This window comes from Diachasma alloeum, unplaced genomic scaffold (assembly GCF_001412515.2).
Source record: "Diachasma alloeum isolate Michigan unplaced genomic scaffold, Dall2.0 Dall_scaffold_00364, whole genome shotgun sequence".
NCBI lineage: Eukaryota > Metazoa > Arthropoda > Insecta > Hymenoptera > Braconidae > Diachasma > Diachasma alloeum.
The window spans coordinates 644,291-666,340 of NW_021680503.1; the positions used below are offsets into that span (position 1 = coordinate 644,291).

The 22,050-nt window shown below is 35.9% G+C and overlaps 2 protein-coding genes across 2 annotated transcripts in view; one reads left to right on the plus strand and one right to left on the minus strand.

The window, feature by feature from the left end:
- LOC107041372 overlaps positions 1–22,050 on the plus strand; it is a 189,280-nt gene that overhangs the window by 111,936 nt on the left and 55,294 nt on the right. Inside the window, exon 6 of the mRNA XM_015261895.2 lies at positions 16,246–16,358. Coding sequence (XP_015117381.1) covers positions 16,246–16,358 — 113 coding nt within the window. The remainder of the gene's footprint in view (positions 1–16,245; positions 16,359–22,050) is intronic.
- On the minus strand, positions 7,735–10,809 carry LOC107041373 (cuticle protein 2). Its single transcript, XM_015261896.1, has 3 exons — positions 10,726–10,809; positions 9,789–10,121; positions 7,735–7,932 (listed from the first exon to the last, which is right to left on the minus strand). Exons 1-3 carry the CDS (start codon positions 10,735–10,737, stop codon positions 7,735–7,737), a joined length of 543 nt encoding a protein of 180 aa, XP_015117382.1. The 5' UTR covers positions 10,738–10,809.

A 22,050-nucleotide genomic window follows, 5' to 3' on the forward strand; every position in this document is an offset into this window, starting at 1 on the left:
TTTTAATAATTGTTCAAATATTTCAATCTATCTGACAAAAAAATATGAGTAATGATAATCATAATAATAATAATAATAATTTGTTTATTAATTCTTCATAATAATAAAAAAATAATGAAAAATCAACACTTTCCTAATATTTTTTTCAGGGTGGGGGGGGGGGGGGGGNTTCACTTTTTGAGTTAATTATTTATTATTATGTAGTTTATTTTTTAGCTTTTTGCACTGCGATTTGTTTCGTTAAATAGTGTCTAATGGATCAGCTGATCGGTGTATGGTTGGGATAATGGGTTATGTTTGTACCGCAAGATGTCGCTAGGGGTTATTGAGAACGTGTAAAATACCAGTAAAATAGCATAGGACGCGTGTAAAACTGGGAACGTCTGTTAAGTGAAGAACGATTGGTGGTGCGTGTAACATTCGACTTACCGACCTCCAAACGCCCCTGTTAACCTGTACTTTATACGCACGCATGACATAAAAAAAAATTAAATAAAAAAAATTAACGTGAAGTTACGGAGCGTTTCAATCCTGCCTTAATAAAATAATATTCCAATCGTCTAGAATATTTTACTATGGGAAACCCGTCTGGCGTAGTTCCCCAAGGTCTAGACTACCTGCAACTAAATTATCTGCGAAGTTCCTGTTGATCGAGACACTTAAATTGAGCCTCATCACGTTTGATATGATGTCAAAAAACTGGGAATAACAGAAAACTTGGGAATATTGATGGAGATGCGCGATCGTAATCGTGTAACACAGTATATGCGATCATCCGTTGGTGGGGAAACTTTTTACCTCCACGACGCGGTAAAATAAAGGCTGAACCATAAATTTCAGCTCTTACACGTGTATCCGTACGTGTGTCAAAGCGATCGTGCATCCAAACGAGAGTGACGCGCTCGGAACCTCATGCTCTCGCTGCTGATCAAAGTAATTTTCTTTTGCAATCGATTTTTGATATTTTTCTTTCAGTTATTTTCGCTAGCACTAGACAACAATTTTTAATTCGTCCTCTTAAATAAAAGGTTTGTTATCTTCTCACAAAATTAGTTTTTTTTAATATTATGACAACTGAACAACAACTGAAGCAACTAGCACTAGACAACAATTTTTAATTCCTCATCTTGAATAAAAGGTTTATTATGTTTTCATAAAATTCGTTTTTTTTTTAAATATAACAACTGAACAGCAACTGAAGCAACAGAAAGAGCGATCGTGTGTCCAAACGAGAGTGACGTACTGGGAAACTCATGCTCTCGGTGTTGATTAAAGGAATTTCCTTTTGTAATCGATTTTTGATATTTTTCTTTCAACGATTTTCTCACGTACTAGTCAACGATTTTCACTTCCTCCTCTGAATGTGAATATTTCACGCTATAAAATAGACATTATAGGTCGTAATATCCAAGCTTTATTATCTTTTCATAAAATTCATTTTTTTAATGTGATCACCCCATTTACGAGACACTTGCCATCGATTATTTGATCATTATGAGCCTCATCACGTTTGATATGACGTCAAAAAACTGGGGACTACAACTGGAGGAACAAAAACAGACATTCCCCCCGACACCTGGTGAAGACGCACAAAAGTTCTCCCTCAAAGACAAATTATCTCGTTCTCCGGGCCATTCCCTCCATCCGTCTTTCCAAGACCATTGTCGTTTTTCCATTCCCCACTTCTTTCAAAACCTTTTCCTCCCCTTTTATCAACGATATAAAGAGTTGATGCACCGGACAGCACAACTTTTCTATGAATCATCGTTGAATAAACTCCGAAAAGCCCTCAAGACACAGCAGACGTACAGAATTACGTGAATCCCCTTTGCACGTGCTCAAAGGTAGAGAACCCGTGGATAATTCTCAATTTTTCATATTTCGCCTATTTTTCCTTCATACACTGAGAAAAAAAATTTCTAATATCTGAAACATATTTTCTTGAGAGAAGTAAATTATTTTCAATGGCTTAAATCTCAGAATGTGTGCACTTCACGGAACTCGAATAAATTTTCATTCATCACTATCGTTCCCCGTTACGTCATGAATATTTTACATATTCCAATATTGGAAGTGCATAACGAAAAAATCATCGAAACAATAAAGAAGAAGATTGACGATTCTTCTACGCGATTTAAGTAAGTTCATTTGCGACAAAATCATACTTGAGTACAAGAATATTCTAAAGCATGAGGCCTTTCTCGGGTCATGTGAGTTGAGATGCCTGAGAGAATTAAGCAATTGAAGAAAATTTACTTGTCTCGAGAAGATATGTTTCAGATATTAGAAAATTTTTTTCTCAGTGTATGGATATAAAAATTAACAAAAAACTTTTAGTCAAATCAACAAATCAACAAATTTCGTTGTTTATTTGCGAAAAATTACGTGACAAAGGGGAAAAGTCATTCTTCGCTTCACATTTTTCCGTGATTTTGAATGAAAATTCCTAAAATTCAATTGTGCACTCAATAGCAACAAGACGAGAATTTAAAACAAAACATGAATATTCAGAATTCAAGAAAATTTTTCCCTGATTTCTATCAATTTTCATGAAATAATGGACCTAAAATTCAGAGTTTTTATTGATTTTTTTTTCAAATTTTCATTTATTTTTTACAAATTTTCTCAATTCGATGGAATTTCAAATTTTTCTGCTCCAGGAAGGGGGGATTTTCCCAACTTACTTGACATTTCAAACAAAACATGAAGACTCATGCATAATTGGAATAAAATTTACACTTTTTTATTGATTTTTCCATCAAATTCTGAATATTTAATGATGAAAATGGCTTGAAATTTCTGTGAAATTGTCCCTTCATAAAACGTTCCAACAAATGTACCGGAAATTACTTAAAAATTGTCAACAGTGCAGGAACTTCATGCAGAGACGTTTCATTTTCTGTCATAAAATCTTCCGCCCCAAGTGCCTCCCCAGTCCGTCAATACCCGCATTATATTTTCATCCTTTTTCCCCTGATTACTTTATACATTAGATGTGCTCCAAATCCAGTACTCTTTCTTGCCGGCATCTACTATTATACAAGCCGCGGTAACAGCCCGTCTCCAGAGACGCAAATTCTCATTTCCCCGTGTTTTTTTCCCTCGTTCCCTCTTTTCCCGCCTTCCGCATGGTCTCATCGAGAATTTCCGAGGTAAAAGTGGCCGTCGGACCCTTCGGGGGGAGGGAAAAAACACTGGATTGTAAGTCGGCGCGCCGGGTGCCTCTCGCTTGATCGCACCACGAAAACTCCCCGTGGTGTACGTCTTATCTTATCCGCTTGAGCGCTGAGCAAAACACGGATACGATAACCTTGGGCGCGTGGACGTGGAAGTCGCAAATCGGCGCAGGTGTTTCGTTGTGTTCACTCCGGCGAAAATGCCATCCAGCAAGAAAATCCTTCCTTGAAAAAACGGGTATCAAGAGCGGGGTAATTTAAGTTTAAACTATACACAGACTGCAAAAACCAGCGTCCTAAAGGCGTCCTAATTCAAGATAAAAATGAGTCTTATCAACCAACTGCGTAATGATAAATTCCAAAATTAAACCTAAATTCGTAACACGAACTCTAGAACTATTGAATATTCCCTTCCATTTTTGTTATTAATTGTAATGTTTATGAGAGTTCGTCCTCTGATACTATCGAGTTCCCGAAATTGTCGATTTAATTTTAAAAAATCCGAAACACAAGAAAATAAATTTAAAAAATAAATAATTAAATAAATAAATCTCTCTATATTACCAAAATCCAAATCGATTTCTGGTGATGAAAATTTGGTACTCGAAAATAAGAGTCAGAAACCAAGGGTCACAAGGGTCCAAAAAGTGTCACGAGAGTCAGATTAAGGGCCACAAGGGTCAGATTAAGGGTCGCAAGGGTCAAAATAAGGGTCATGGGGGTCATGTGGGGTTTTTTCTATATATTCAAAGGGTCACAAGGTTCCAAAAAGGGTCACGAATGTCAGATTAAGGGCCACAAGGGTCAGATTAAGGGTCGTAAAGGTCTAGATGAGGGTCATGGGGGTTATATGGGGCTCTCTATATTATGAAAGGGTCAGCAGGGTCCAAATAAGGGTCACGAGGGTTTCAATGAGGGTCAGATTAAAGGTCACAAGGGTGAGATTAAGGGTCGTAAAGATTTAAATGAGGGTCATGGGAGTAAAGATAAGGGTCAGAATAAGGATCATGAGGATTATATGGGGCTCTCTCTACATTCTCAAAGGGTCACCCGAGTTCAAGTAGAGGTCGCGAGGGTTATAATGAGGGTCAGATTAAAGGTCACAAGGGTGTAAGTGCGGGTCCCAAGGGTCAGAGTAAAGGTCTACATACGGGTCATGAGGGTCAAAATAAGACCATGTCCCACTATAAATAAATGAATGAATAAAGAAATAAATTGATAATTCAATAAAGACATAATGAATAAACGTAGACTATCACCACAACTGAGGAGATAACCTGAAGCTAAAAAAATCAGAAGATGCCGCACACTTCCCTTCACCAAGATGCTTTTGACGAAAGCGTTATAATCGATACTGAAACAAAAAGTGTTGTGAGCGGTGACCGGAATCGTGCAGCGGGCAAACTTAAAGTAATTAAACTGTGATATCATTAAGGAAACGGCGCCGAGACGTTATTCTATCGGTAAGGGTGGCGGTTGGGCGGCGAGGGGGTGGGACAGGGGGAAGAGTTAACTTCCATCCTTGCCTTTTCCTCTTTCACCTCCTTCCGTATCCCCGACGTCGGGGCCAAAATTATATTGAAATGTGGCTCGAGGCGGCAATCGTCGGGATGCCCTAACTGGGGTTAATAACCTCTCACCGTTTTGACGGATACCTGTATCTGGTAGGTGTGCTATATTCATCCGAAATGTGATGGGATTAAATTCTCAATATTGAGGGGGAATTTTCTTTCGGGGAGATGACTCGGTAATTTGAGGAGTTGACTGCAGTTGTTTTGGGGTATCGACAGTCTGTCAAGTGCTGGAGTGGTTGAACTCCACGTCGACTTTGATTTGATTATAGAGTGAATATATCATTATCCCGATATTTTCTATCAAAATGAGGGCCAAGACGGGATTTTTTCCGTCGGATACGGGAGGTGAAACCTTCAGAATCAGAATTCTATTGAATTAATCGTGATAATTACTGCATGGAGAGGCTATTCCAGCCAATTACAACGTGAATGACATATTCTGTAATAAAAGAACATTAAAACATCTGGAGCCACCACATTAGGTTTTAATTGCACATCTGAACTTTTGAATAATTTTTTATTCATTTAGACCGTTTCTCATTTCTCATTCCCATTTGTATTATATTTATTTGTTCAGTTTCTGATATTTCGGTGAAATATTAACATTTTGTTTTGATTTATGCATTTTTATTCAATTTATTTCAATTAATAAATTTAATAAAAATGGGTTTATTCATTTATTTTCATTAAATTTTAAACTATTTCAATTATTTGAATTCTGAATTCCTCAACTTGCGGCTGAAGAATTCCTCTCTCATTTTCCTTCATTCAAATCACATTTTGTACAGTATTATTATTTTTTCAAACATTCGTTGTTTATAAATAAATTAATTTAGTTATAAATTAATTTATTTAAATTGTTTTTGAAATTTTCGGAAACCTTATTTTTTCGAATCGATTTCTGGTAAAATTCTGAATATGAATAAATTTAATGTCAATTATTTATAAAAAATGCTCGTAATTTTCAAAAATTGCAATTTTCAAATTATTTCATCAATCTTTTACCCAAAAGTGAACCTTTTAATTTTTTTCACATTTTTAAAATCTTTTTTAAAGGTACAGTATCGAGATGCAAATTCAGACTTGCAAAATTTAAATAATAAAATGATTGTAGAATGTCCGGAAAAAAAGACAGTATTTCGATATCCTTAATTGCAATAATTACTTCAATCGTATTTCAGTCTCAGAAGATTCGTAGAATTGTCAAAATGAAAGTGACGATGACCATAGACGCATTTACCGTAAATTTCGGGGGATCTTCTTCATCACGTCCTTCCGCAGTTCAATTTATTACTGTTTTCCCCTGTTATCGTAAATTCATTATCATGAATTTACATGAAATCCCGAGAAATGCAGATCGAATAACAGAATAAGGGAAAAAATATCTTTGCAAGCAGGTGGTGTCTGACTACCTCTCTGAATTGACAAATATCCCTCTGGAGTCCTCTTAGATTCATCACACAAACAACTCGAGCGAGGCAACTCAAGAACAAGCAATTTATTTATCTCCAGACTGAGATACGAGAAAAATCCATAGGACAGATTTCACGTAATTGAATGGATGGAACATCTGAGCTCAGCAACGTTCAGGTGTTTCACAGACTCGTGGAGAATCCCTGTGAGTGAATCACTTTGAACGATGATTGTTCTTGGTTTGAAAGAGAAAAAGAATGACGAGGGTTCAATTGTCGAGGGATAAGAACATTCCGGAGTAAATACTTTTGTGGAGGGATGAGACTTTTAGGCCTCTTAGGCCACTTTTTGTGACAGTTCCAGTGAAATTTTACGGAATGTCGTCATTGAAAATTCACAATGGATAGAAAAATCAAGTAAATCAATTGAGTAATAATAATGAAATGTAATAATTATAAAACTGAAAAATCAATTATTTGAAATAATACTAATTCTTTTCAGTAAAATATAATGACAGTTTTTCTTTCATTTTAATTCAAAATTGAAAGTTATTGTCAAAAAATAGAAATCACAATGTTTAATCTCTCAATTAAATCATTATTAAACAATTGAATTTTAATTCAATTATTCAATGGAGATCAGAAAAAAATCTGAAAAAAAATGTAAATATTTATTTTTATTTTTAAACGATTGGAAATGTAAATAAGTTGAGGAATTCTCGTAAAAAAAATTTAAATTTCGTTGAATTTTCGGTGAAATTTGAAATTCCAATAAGAATCTTGTTGTTACCAGCTGGTCGAGAGTGGCAACTGGGTCACTCGGTCTTCATCGTCCGGAGCAGCACCTCTCGGACACTTGTCACACGCACGCACGTACACAGATTAATTTCTACTCCCGATCGGTCATTGACTCTCTTTGGATTTTCAGTCGCTCGTGTGCCATTTTCATGATGAATGAGAAATTTAGTGAACACTTTCATTCAAAATTTTCAACTTTACAGAGAATTCGACGAATTCCAAATTTGTGAAACAGAAACACGAGGATTATTCCGAGCTAAATTTCATTGAATTTTTAATTGTTTGGTAATTTAAGAAGAGTTACCCGAGTTTTTTTCATTTCTGTTCATTTTCATGGAATAATTAGAATGAAATTCATCATTTAAAATAAAATATTATTATAGAATGCTTGGAATGAATCAATAACCCCTTCCCTCCGCCTGAAGTGTGGATCGAATGACAATTGAATGATATATTGATTACGATGGAGTTATAGTCCGACCAAAATTTATTTTCCCTTCGGAAAACATAGTTTTCCTTTGTTTTCATTGCAAAATCAACAATTCGACAATATAAGCCATAGAAACTCGTTACCTGCAAATAAGTTCATGCCAGAAAAGATGTTTTGGTTGACTATAGTCTTTTGCCTGGCTTGAATGAAATTCCCTCCAACTGTACGGGAAATTTCAGCCAAAAAAATTGAACAGTGTGTTGTTATCATTATTGAAAAAGTTTTATTCCAAGAAATACAAAATCTTCACATCTTTAGTCCCTCGTAAAGAAGAAAGAGAGTGGTCACCAGTGGTGAGAAGACGCAGCAGCGGCGTGGTGAGCAACGAGATGCTCTGCCTTGGCGTGAGCCACTTCAGGAGTATCCACCACACGTCCATCGTGTCCGATAGGTGCAGCCAATGGGTAACCATAGGAGTTTACGGGAGAGTATTGGTACACAACAGCATCGTGAGCGTGTGCGTAGCCCGACTTAGCGGCCTCCTGACGAATCAAAGCCCAATTTATCAGATTAAGGCTATTTAGCCATTTTCAGCAAATTTTATTTTTTCATGTTCAAGGAAAATACTATAAGTTTTTTCGCTGATAGCAGAACATAAAACTATCTCCTTTGATGTTAAAAAAAATTAATCGCAATGGTCTCGCCAGAAATAAATAAACAAATTTTTCCTTATACACGGGCTCTTATGGGAATAGAATAGAATTCATTTTATTGATGCTACTGTTTTGCTACAGTTTTACATCTGCACAAGCCGTGTACATACTTCCACCAAACCATCAAGATAGAATATATCTCATCTTGTAACAATATTAGCATTAATATCACATATTTTTAGCCTCAGTCACTGGCGTTTGGCGAATTGGAATAGGAACTTGGCTCTTATGCGATTTATGTTGAAATTTATAATTCACCTACTAGAAGATTCTAAAAATAGAAGGCAATGTGCAAAACTATACTGAATCGAATGACCAGAAAAAAATTGGGGTATCCGCGCAAAAAGAGGAAATATTTGAAAGATTATGTCCCACATAAGCGCATGTTAGCGCATGCGTTCGGTGCGTTTTGTCCACTCCATTTCTAAATAACAAACGTGGGTTGGTGGATTGAAATTATTATCAAGATAAAGGGAATAACTTTCATCATCTCTCAGTTGAAAAAAATCATTTTTTTTTGAAAAATTGCGATTTTGGATAAACATTCTTAATTCAGAGTCCGGCTATAACAAGTAACCAAGCTGCAAAAAGTAATGACAAACCTGGGCATGGGCTTGGAGGTGGGCAGCCCTGGCAAGTGCTACCTCAGGGGTCTCGATCACACGTCCATCGTGTCCGAGAGGTGCAGCCGATTGATATCCGTAGGAGTGGGCAGGAGAGTAGTGGTACACAACGGAATCGTAAACGTGGCCATGACCTGCCTTGGTGGCTTCCTAATGAATTGAAATAAAATGTTTTATTAGTGTTGTGTCAGCTACTGCAGATTATGGAGGACATTGATGCTAATCATCAACAAATTACGATAACATTAGCATTTTGTTTGGAATTCGCTGAATCTTTAACATCGTTGGACATTGGATTCAATAAATTGCCAACTCTTAGTGAGTTCGAAACGTCGGCACAGAAAGAATCAATTTTGTTATGATTCTTTCTTTTGAATTAATTTATTAAAACCGCTGTGATGACCGTTATGGCTGGGAGAAGTTGAAGAGAACAAGATAAGGGAATTTTATAGTGTCAGAATGTGTAACAGACGTGAAGTAATTCATATAATTCATGTTTCGCTTTGATTGCATGTAAATAAAAATTCATGAGTTCTCTTGATGAGAAGTGGATTCACCACCCCCATGGAAAAATATATAAAAAATACGTTTAATATTGGCCAATTTAATTAATTTTCCCACTATATATAAGATTTATATAAAAGATAAATTTATGTATGTTGAATATATATTTTATATAACTTTTATATATAAATCAGGCCAATTTCATACATGAAATATATAATTTTCAGAATATACATTTTTCCGTTTGGGCAGTCAAAACGTTGGAAAAGAGAACGCACTTGAAATTGTACTCGAATTTGGAATTTTAAATTGCTGTGAACCACAATTTTTCGACAATTCCCACTGCCTTCACAGCAAAAACGAATATCTGAATTTTAAACATGAATTAAAATGTCTAGGCACCTCTCCGTCTGAAAATCAGAGAATTTTTCATTTTATTCAGACGTTTTTTATTGTGTGAAAAATGTGTACAAAAGGTGAGTGAAATTCAGACATTCGTTTTCGCTGTGTTCTATCTATCTAATAGTCTTTCAGAGGAAGCAAGAGGGGATATCAAACCTGTGCGTGAGCTTGGAGATGAGCGGCCTTGGCCTGGGCTACCTCGGGGGTCTCAATCACACGTCCGTCGTGACCGAGGGGAGCTGCGGGTCCGTGGTATGCGATGACTGGGGCGTAGGCGTACGCGTGGTGTTCGGCGTATGAGAGTGCAGGTGCATAGGCATAACCGTAGGCATGTTTGGAGGCTTCCTTGGCGTGGGCCGCCAAATGCTCGGCCTTAGCGTGAGCTACTTCGGGGGTGTCCACTACTCGGCCGTCGTGGCCAACCGGTGCAGCACCGTAAAAGTAGCTGGGGGAAGCCAATGATGTGGCGACTGTTGTCAGGAGGATCATCTAAATGAGAAAGAATGATGATATAAGATAGATGATTGAAGTTTCTATTTAGTCCCGGGATAAAATGATAAGGGCAAACCAATTGAATCCATCATTTACAATTCATTAATTTGCCATTTTCAACAATTGTTTAACGAGATTAAATGAATAATTCAGTAGTGAAGGGGTAAATGGAGATAAGTGGACTTATCTCCCTTTACTACTTCGCTACTGAATTCATTGAATGAGTATGACTAATTCATTGAATTAATTATTCATCATTTATAATTTAATTATTTGATTTGCAATTTTAAAAAATTATTTAACAAGAATGAATGTGGATAAGAAAGAGACGATTCCGTGGATCGGGAGAAGGGGGAAAATTTCACTTATGATTCTGCTAGAAAATCACGTGCAGTCGAGGAAATTATCGCATTCGAAAGTGACATATATCTTCTTTTACTCCTAAATGACGCTTACGAGTTGTAAATTAGGGATTACAGTGCAACTTCGTTTTCACGGTGAAACTTTAATCTGCTGTTGTTCCCCGGATGACGAGAGAAATACATATTTTTAATAACTTTTTGAAGTTTGAAATAGGGTAGTTTCACTTTTTACTACTTACAAAAGTCTTCATGATGATTCTTATTGTTGGTTAAACGCTCAACGAAACGTGATATTTTTTTATTTAATGACTGCACCACTGGGTTGTTCCAGTATTCGCTGACTGCTGACTGCTGTAGTTTACCGAGTTAGGACCCCCTTTATATACGTGACTATCGGGTAGGGAGTTGCTGAAAAATACAGGAGAGTTTACAATCGTGGGGGGAGGAGGGGACCTCAGGAAGAGTGGGTTATTTGGACCGAAAGGCGGATTTGACATTGACATTAGGTCGGCGGGAAGGGACGGCGGTTCGATCCTTCCTCTTTGGTACAGGTCTCGGTGCTGGTTAGTGACGGGGTCAGGTTGGCGCAGCGGGAAAGGCCTCTCGCTCTTCTTCTATTGAGACTTCTATCTCTCTTCGTGGTTTGGAATTGTAACGCATTTCAATATTGAAAATGCTTAGTGATGCCATCGAGATTACACGATAAAATTTTTGGATAGATCATCACGGTCAGAAAAAACATCGAAAGCTTTGGAATCGTCGCAATCTCGAAAAACATGGGATCGGTGCATCTCGTCACGATTTCGGGAGGACTTATCTGGCCTGGGTCTCGATTTTTCGTTTTTTTTTTTATTATATCGCCGATAGATCGTAACGATATATCGGCGATATAAAAACGCTATTGCGCTACTGCGAAATATTCAGGTAAAAATGTGTCGATACACATTTTTTTCTCATTATTTGTTTCAGTTTATCAATTTCCAATAAAAAATATTGTTTTAATGAATACAAAACCTTCAAATAAAACATTTTATTGTATTCAAATCATCCAATACTTGAAACAAATTAAAAAAATAATCACACAGATACACGGAGAGAAATTTTTGATAAAAATTATCCTACCGTTCTATAAAAGTGTATCATGAGTCATCGTTTCCTCATTTCTATCCCGAAATTTAGCCAAAATTAATATGTGATGATCAAATTTTATTTTGCGTTAGAGAAATTTTATCCTGATGAAAATAAAAATTACCGTGCCGGTAGAGTAAAAATTACTGTACCGGTAGGATAAAATTTATTATACGTCAGGATAAAATTTCTCCAACGTAGAATAAAATTTGATCATCATATATTAATATTAACTAAATTTCGGGATAGAAATGAGGAAACGATGACTCATGATACACTTTTATGGAACGCTAGGATAATTTTTATCAAAAATTTCTCTCCGTGTATATTTATATATAAATAAAATACATGTTTATTGATAATGGAATATCCTATGTTAACGATGTCGCAATCCTGAGACAGTTTCGATATACGAAGAATGGCATGACGAAAAATTAGATCAATTTATGAAATCGACTGAGAGACAAGAGAAATGCCAACGGCGAGGTCGTCAAGCCCGTCTCTATCCCAAGTTACCCGAGATTATGTTACATATATTGCATCCATCAAAATATCGTAATGACGGGGAGATTAGTCCGTCATTGGATCACAATGATGTAATTTATAGCGCCCGAAAGTTATTCAATCTTCAGTCCAGACTACGACTATTGGGAACCCTGCGTGCCTTTCCTTCTGGGCGAGGCATGTGGGCGGTACAACGGAACCGCTAGTTTTTATCTCGTGAGGTAATCACGAGACATGGCCGTCTCAACAATTTGTGGCATTTGATTTCCTCTTTTTATCATTATTTATATTTTATTATTCATTTTATTTTTAACGTGATTTGGCTTCAGCCTTATTTATACTTTATTTGTCCACATGGAGAAGATTTTTGCATCTCCAGATGTCATTGTGGACTGAACTATTCCCAAGCTATCCTCCACAGAAATTTAATAAAAAAATAATGAATTTGCCAGACAATTCTATTGGATTTCTATTGAAATTTCTATTGAGATATTTTCTATAGAATTTTCTCGGCTCAAATTTTCCAAATTTTTTGTTTGATTTTCTTGACGAAAAGAAAAGAAAAATAGAATTAAAAAATTTGGAAAATTTGAGCCGAGGAAATTCTATAGAATATTTTCTATGGAAAAACTTTGACAGAATTTAGAGAATCCCCTAGAATTTTCTATCAAATTTTTTCGTACATAATTTTTTATTGAAAAAAATATCGCTCTACAATTACCGTTTCATATTGAAATTTTCCGAGACTTTCTAGATAAGTTCTCTCAAATTTTTATTTTTATGCATCACATGCCCTTTTCTGTCATGTGCATTCAATATACTGTTCGATATTTTTTGAAATTTCATAGAAAATATGGTAATTACTGTCACGAGATTGATATTGAATCTGATTTAATGGCAAAATAATGTTAAAATTTCAAGTTTTAGGTAGAATTCTCGAAAATTCATGAGTTTTCAGTGGCAGTGAAACAAAGTTTCACAACTTGATTGTATTTTCAAAGAAACATAAATATTTAAAAACAAAATGACATGAATTTTCAATTTTTCCTGATTTTTTCCAATTTTTGCGGAATAACTAAACTGAAAAATCAAGTATTTTATCAATTTTCAGATCATTCGAACAGAAAATCAATGAAATATTTGATTTTTCAATGACAAGATTTCCTGAAATTCCAGTGGGAATAAAACATGATAAAAATTTCCGGGATTTGACACGGAAAATTTTCAAGTGTAATTCATATCGATTATCGAAGTTAACTTCCGGCGAAAATTCTAGAGTCCACAGTTTTATGGGGGCAGGGGACTCTTAATGGCAGCAGAGTCCATCGGAGCAAAAAGGGAGTACCATGCAAATAGCGCAATTAAGACATTGAAGTGTTTTCGAGATAACGCCCTGTGCTCATCGTCTTTCGCCGGTATTCGCTGTGCTTTATCCAATGTCTGACCTCTCGAGGCCACTTCTACTTACACCCTTCTACGTTCATAATTGCTGGAGGAGCGAGCTAATATGTTTCTTTCGTTGAACACGTCCAGGGGAGTTGTAAGTCGCTTTCAACGAGGCTCGTCGTATTGAACGAGTGATCGATGAAAATAGGAAAATCGGGTTTATGTATTTGAGGGGCATATTTTATGTATTGGAGCAGCGGAAAGGCGAGATTTCGCCGAGTTAATTGAATTTTTAGGCGGGATATGAATATTCAGTGCTAGATTTCGTTGAATTTCCATTGATTGGAAATTCAAGAATATATTTACCTGAATTTTCCTGGGTTCCATGAATTTTCATGGAATAATTCAACCAAAATTTACAATTTTCGGCATTCTTTAAACGAAATTTTGAATTTTTAGCCACGGCATTCTTTGAAATTCTAGTGGATCAATAATATGATGGGAATTTTTAAGAACTGCACTGGAAATTTTAGCCATAAATGTTTAATAGGAAAGAACACTGTGAGAAAAAAATAGAAATTTGAAATTTCATTGGAAGTTCAATGAACAGCAAGATTTCTCAACTTACGTGAATTTTCAATCAAAATATAAATACTAATATGAATATGAGTTTTCAATTGATCAAAAATTCAAGAATGAATTTACTTGAATTTCCTTGGTTTCTATGAATTTTTATGGAATAATTCAAATGAAATTTCTAATTTTCACCGCTTTTTCCATGAAATTTCGAGTTTTCAGTCACGAAATTCTTTGAAATTTCAGTGGATCAATAATGTGATGGAAATTTTCATGAACTATAACAGAAATTTCAGCCATGACTGTTTAAGAAGAAAGTACACTGTGAGAAAAAAACTGAATAACGAATTTTATAGCAACTCCAATGAAATTTCAAAATTTGAAACTGCCTCACGAGAAAAATCACCAAAATTGCTTAAATTTTCAATCAGAACATCAAAAATTCATTACAAAATTTCACTAAATTTCTAACTGAAAATTAAAAAAAGTATTCCCGTGAATATTCCCAATTCCTATGAATCTTCATGAAATCATTGAACTTAAATTCACAGTTTCCATCGAATTCTGATGATAATTTCCCAAAAGTTTGCCAAAAATATCATCTAAAAATTTTCAACACTTTTATTGTTCATCTCCATGAGTATTAACAATGATTTTGAGTCATGGGATATTGCAAATCAGCATATAATACTAGATAATTGTCAAATCGCGACGTTTTGATTTTTATTACTAAATCTTCCTCAGGCACTGCAAAGATAAAAACACATACCACTAAAATCACGACAGAAGAAAACGAAAACAGTGTATCTATAAACTCTAACCTCAAATCTATACACAAAAACCTCTAATTTCTGTGAAATAAATAATACATCACCACTAATTTCCGGAAATTAGTGGTGGTTTTGTTTTTATCTTTGCAGAGCCTGAGGAAGATTTAATAAAAATCGAAACGTCGCGATTTGACAATTAATTAGTACTATATACTGATTTCCAATATCCTACGACTCAAAATCATTATTTCCACCACTGTACTTGACATAAATCCATTCCTGACACTTCTGCAATCCTTTTTTCCTCAATTAACAGTTCCTTCCGACAAGAATCATCCCCACCAAGTCCCCGAGACGCCCAAAAGCCGTCGTATCTCCCCCAAAGGGAATAAAACCAAAATAAACTAGTGGATTGGGCTGTTGGCCGCTCCCTGCGCTCGCTCCCATTGCGGGTGGGTTGGTAGCGGATATATTCATGTGGGTCTGACCCGTCGGAGGGGTCGCACCAACAACTTCCCGATATTATTATTCCTCCCATTTTGACTAAAAGAATCCTTTTCAACTCTCAATACTCTGTTTATTTTTTCAGGAGAAACCCTTGTCTGTGTTCGTTGCTTTTTTGTCATTTTGAAATTTTCTTTCCGGGAAAACTCAAAAACCACTAAACAGATATCAGCCAAAATCTAATCCGCTCTAAGTTGAATGAAAACCTATCGATTGAAAAAAAAAAGTCAAATCGGACAATTCGTTCACGAGAAATCGTTAACCAAAATTTTGACCACGTATATACCTAGTAACACACACACACACACAGACAGACATTTTGTTTAAAATTGCCTAGGAACATCGAAAAGACCTTGATACATGGAGATTTGATGAAAAATTGATTTTTGATTTTCGGGGCCATTACAATAACTTCCCTGCCGGGAAGTTAAAAATGGAGAGTTTGAAATAAAAAAGAACAAGCTTATTGATCATGCCAAGAGGCGCACGTAACGGCCGAACGGAAACTCCACACCAGATAGTAAGAAAAGGCCAGCTTATCGACACTCCCTTCCTCCCCCGACACATATATTCCGCTGGAAAAATGGGAAAAGGCTTTTTCGAACTCTGTACATAACATACTCCATTCCGCGAGAGTAGAATGGTAAACATGAAAGGAATATTCATCGCCAAAGAATCGGCCCGATGGATCGGTCGATTCTACTATAGACCGAGGGGGGGATGAAAAAACTGTTACGGGAAAGGATGAAATGTGCTTCGCTGGGGATACAATTTTTTTCTCCATTCCCATCAAATGTCAATAAACCGTCAATCGGTCATGTAAAGTGCCCTCTTCCACTTCCTATTTCTGTAATAGAATGGGATTATTTTTTTTCGCTTTTTTTGTTTCAGAATCAATGAAAATACAACGAGGTCACAGTTTTTGGCGTATTACAGCTTCGCATCGAAGGCGAGCACTTCTGTCGGGTGGCCTGTGAAGGGTGGAAAGCCTGTTGAGAACTCAGGTGAGACAATTATAGTACATTAGAGTACAAGGGCACAAATTTCGTTTTCGTGAGAAGACCCGGTAAACCGCGATTCTAACCTCGCTTCGCTCGGTTTGATCGCGGTTTACGGGCCTTCTGACGAAAAATTGCATTCATCACACGGTCCAAAAGTATTTTCTGACGAATGTGGCTTTGTAGGCCGAGCCGAAGGCGAGCTATTAACTATTTTGTCATTCATGCCCGTTAAGTGGCGTTTTCGTGGTGTGTTTTAGAACCCGTAAGTGGGATTTACCAGGCCATGGGCCGGTAAGTAAAAACTAGCCCCGATTTCACGATTTACGGGCCATGCCCTGTTAAGTAAGACGTGAAGTGAGTCCCTCTTACACTATAGCTCGTGCGGCTGAACTATAGTTTGCCACCAAAACCCAAAATTCACGAGGAAAATCGTAACAAATTCCGTTAAACAAAAGAGCGAAATGAATTTCATTATACTCGACAGTGACGAAGAGGAGTCACAAGACATTTTTAGTGAAGTGAATAATACCAGTGACGACGCAGCAAGTACGTCAGCACAAATAGTTGAATTTTACCTTGTGACACATTCTAATTCATTTTTTCATTCCAGATCGGTCCGTTAATTTATAATTTATAATGTATCATTTGCCTCTTTTCAATTTTGTTTATTTGGTGTTTCTTCAGTGGGGGGGGCGAAGCCCCCCCGCAACCCCGCCCCCCACCGGGGCCTGCAGCCCCTGGACCCCGCTCTTCCCCCCCACACCCCCGGGCATTCATGACAAAAAATAGTATGTGCCACTCGGCCCGTAGTGTCGGTTTGCGATTCGTGTGAGTTAGCAGCACTCGGCGCGGTAAGGCTATCTTACCGACGCCTCGTGCTGCTAACTTCACACTCATCGCAAACCTCCACTTACGGGCCTTGTGACACAATAGTATATTTCAGCACGTGTGGGGCAATTTCGTCTTTAACGTGTGTGGGGTTTACAGCATGAGCCGAAGGCGAGTGATGTAACCACACACGTTAAGGACGAAATTTCCCAACAAGTACTGAACAAAATTTTATGTCACGAAGCCTGAAACCGGACGCTTCGCGTCTCGTGTCTAATTCAGCCGGTTTCAGGTATGAGTGGCATAAATAACTATTTCGACGAATGTGAAGTTTACAGGCCGAGCCGAAGGCGAGGTCTGTATTCACATTCGTTGAAAACGAAGTTTATGCCCGAGTGATCTATACTATTTTATGCGAAGCGCAGCGTGCGATAAACCGGACTTATTACACGGTGTGCCATAAAATAAATAACATGAAATAACATAAAATATACTGAAACTAATCCACTAGTCAATAATTCAAGATGAACTTGATAAAATAAAAAACGAATGGTGTTTTGCCAAATTTGATTTTTGCTGTGGTCGATTGATTTCTCTGTTCATACGGTTTACAACCTCCAGTGAACCTCAGAAATTGTAAAGTTTTCTCCGCACAGAAAAACCTGAAGGGAAATTACGGTTAAGAAGTCGTCTTTTATTTTATTGAAGCGTAAATTACGATGACATGAACGTATTCGTAAATTGCTGTAATTTTTGCCTGTATTTTACGTTTACTTGTCCGTAATTAACGACGATGACCAAAAAAGTTATTTCAAGCGTAAAATACGAGGTTTTTTTTTGTAAATTACGCATAAGTAAATCGTAAAATACGTTTTTATTAAGATTGTAGTTTCTGATTTCTCAAGCGTGAAATACGCTGAGTGAAACGTAAAATACGCTTTGTTGGCCGTAATTTTGTAAAATACGCCTTTTTGAAGACCAAATTCCGATTTTTATGGCAGAAAAAACCATCAGACATAATTTTAAACTAGTATAGACATAACTTAAATTTTAATGATGAAAATCTCAAATAAATTCTAAACGGAAGTTGATATGAATAAAAATATTCTGGTTGAGTTCGTGCTTAATTGACAGTTTAGTATTATTGATAAGAATTTATTTAAAAATAGCAACATAACACAGAGTCTCCTGAGAAAATGAGTTTTTCGAGATCAGAGAGAAGATTAAAATGTGGAAAAAATGTAAAAAAATAGAAAAATAAATAAAAATGTTATGCCTCATACGAAAATCATTGTCAGTATCAAATTCTAACGAGATACTATTGTCTTATTTACTAAAGATGAAAGAAACGTGAAGTTGTTTTATATCGAAATATCTCAAAACTGCCTGACTGCTAATCCTCAATTCTGATTGGTCAATAAGTCCCGTGAAGTAGTCGCTGAAAAAAATCTCGGGTATTTTCACATTCTTCAAATGCCAAAAATTTTTTCTGCTCCATATTTTTCAGTTGTTCATGTGTGAAGTTCATCTTTATATTAAAATATATCTAAATTACTTAATTGTTGATCATGATAAAAAAAACATAGTATTTCTAAATTTTTTTAACTCACAAATTATTCTTAACTTCCCAAATTTTCATTTTTTTCTTCATATTTATCATACGCATAATGATCAATTGTATTTCGCGCCTCCTCCTCAGATCACCAAGTGTAGTACCCCCCCAAAGTGCCGATGGCGCCACAAGGTTGACAGTAAAGTTATAAAAATTTTCCAGTGTGGACCGTTTCCTGCTCCACATTCCGCNCTTGCTTCTCAGATTTTCGTACATAAATTTTAAACTCCAGAAAATTCATGAAAATTCTTCGGTTTCCCAAATAATTCGAGAACAGTCTTCGAAGATCTAGGGTTACCTGGAAAACTGAAATTTTCCGCAGAATTCAAAAATTTTTTTCAGTTGCCTAGGAAATCAATTCACAACCCTCCCCTCATTTTTCAGCAGTTACAGATTTTAATCGGATTATTTTAAAAAAGTAAAAAAAAAGAAATTAATCGAAGATTAAAAATTATTCATTGACGTTCACTCTCAATGACTCTGAGTGACGTTCTCTCGTTTCACTCTTCATTCTCTTAATTCTCTTTAAGTCATTATCAATATTTAAAAAACATCTGACTATATGAAGTTTAATAAATTCGATTTCTTCATTTTCACAACGACAAGATAAGCGCGCGCACAGATCTAGTTTAAGAAAATAATTGTAGAGAGAATTTGATGGATTAATTTTTTAGAATCCATGTAAAAAATTATCAATAACAAATAATTTTGGTTTTTACATTTTAAATTTATTTTTCCTTTTTACACCCAATGACTTACGTGAAGTTTGGATACACTACTTTGAGCGTAAATTACATTTATCAAAGAGGAAATACGCTTGTCAAAACGTAATTTACGTTCAGGTTTTTCATTGTGTCCACTCTATCTCGATAACTCGAGTTAAGGGTCACTAGTCCCCCCGAATTTCCGTTGCTAGCAGTAATAAGGCTCCTTCCAATGAAGAGGATATACGCCTGCTTTTGAGATTAGCTTATGTGTGGTGAACACCACAGGCCATAGGCAGGAACGATGATACGAGTAAAGTGCCCGTTGGCCATTGCCACGAATCCCCTTTCGCCTTTCGCCGTTCTATAAGCGATCAAGGCATGAGCCGATGTTAAACTCAAGCCATGGTATAGGTACATCGCATGGGGTAACAGCTTGCACATCGGGGTCGTCAAGTGCAGGCCTGGTCCTTCCTCTCGGATCATCATGCAAGAACCCATCTCTGAATTAACTCCATGCAGAGGACCGTGCGGGCAGTAGTGCTCACCTGCCTAAGTGAATAAATTCACTTGTTGTTTTATTGGCCTCATTGAGTAGTGTGAGCCCCTACGGTGGCCTCTCAGCTGAGGGTGTGAGGGCTTTTGTTCGTTCAAATGTTGTCTCCGGTCAGTTGAATGAGGTGTGTGTGTGTGGAGGGGGCGTCGGTTATCGCATTTTAATCGCTTTCACTCTAGGGATCTTTTGAGAGTTATGATGGGAGTAATTATGATAGAATTATGATTGCCGTCATCATTATATACACTGTTATAATAGTTTGCCAAAATTTTTTAGCGGATTTAATTATCATTTAACATTTTAAAGGTCTTTATTAACATATATAATAATTAAGTACATCGAGTAACAGTATCACAATGAGCTTGGACTTAAGAATAGTTAGTGCAGCTGAAGCCCGAAGGCTATTACATGAATTTTGCTTGAAGATTGCGAATTTTTATTTTGGGGCGCTTAACGAGTATGGGAAAAGAGAATATGTTGCGTAGGGAAAAATTTAAGGCTCAAAGAAAACGACCCTATTTCTGAAAAAAAAACCCTATTTCCTAATTACCACTGAAATTGCAAGGAATTTTTTTTTTCGTTATTGAACATTCAGAATTTCGTGGAAAAATGAAAGAGAATTGTAAATTTGAGTTTCATTTCTTCCTGAAAATGAATAGAAATCTAGGAAATTCAAGTAAATATATTCTTCAATTTTCACAACCAATTTAACAGCTCTAGGGATCTTTTGAAAGTTATGATGGGAGTAATTATGATAGAATTATGATTGGCGTAATTATTATATACACTGTTAAAAAATTTTGTCTGAAATTTTTAGCAAATTTAATTATCACTGAAATTCCAAGGAATTCGTTTTTTTTTCGTCATTGAAAATTTAGAATTTCGTATGTCGAGGAATTCACAATTGACGATTATAGGGACATATGTTAAACATGCACTTTTTAAAAATTTTTATCATATTCTATATGCACTGAAATTTTAACGAATTTCTTCATTGAAAATTTAGAATTTCACCGGAGGATCAATAAGAATTGTAAATGTAAGTCAAATTATTCCCTAAAAATTAATAGAAATTAGTAATATTTCGGTAAAAATATTGTTAAATTTTTAGTGAATTCAAAATTTAGCGTAATTTGGCCCTGGATATTCATGTTTTTATTGAAAATTCAAATACGTTGTGGAAATCTTGTCTTAAGGATATTCAAGTATCTCTTACAGTTTGGTATAGACCACCATATAGATTCAATTCAATTACGTCAATTAAATTATTTCAGTATGTGAAATTATGTCAATTAGATTATGTTGGAAAAAATTTGAAAAAAATCATGAAAATTTATAATTGGTAAATTATTTATAGAAAACACTCGCAATTTTCAAAAATTGCAATTTTTTATTATTTCATAAATTTTTCTCCAAAAGTGAATTTTTTATTTTATTTTTTCAGATTCGTAAAATGTTTTCTAATGGTTTGATATTTTGATTCAAATGCAGACCTACAAAATTTAAATAATAAAATCATTGTAAAATGCCTGAAAAGTTAGTTAAATGAAAATCCTTGGCATTTCACTGGAGAAAAAATAGCCAAATTTTATGATTTTGGCTCCCGAAATCATCTTCAACGTTCAGTTTTTTTAAACAATATGAGCAAGAATAGGGACATCTGATTTTGCGCATTTACCAATAATTATCACTTAAAAATCGTAATTACGAAGATTAATTGAATTGAATCCAACCCAAAAAATCCCGTTTCCACCCTCATTTTGACAGAAATATCGCACTAATGACGTGTTCACCTCAGCTCCTCAAACAGCCCTCCATCTCACCTTTGATTTAATAATTGTCACCGAATTAATGCTAAATCCACATGACACTGCTTTGTAAACTCGACAATATGTGAAAAGGCAGCTGTGGTTAAAAAACCTTGACGTCCTGATTCAACCCGAGATCCTTGATAAAGCCAGCAGGCATACTCACCTCTCCAGTTCACCCTTACTC

What these genes read in the sequence shown, in the direction of transcription:
- LOC107041373 (XM_015261896.1), bottom strand. An exon ending in ATCTCCAAGCTCACGCACAG is followed by an intron (nt 7,933 to 9,788) that starts GTTTGATATCCC and finishes TTGATTCGTCAG; the next exon opens with GAGGCCGCTAAGTCGGGCTA.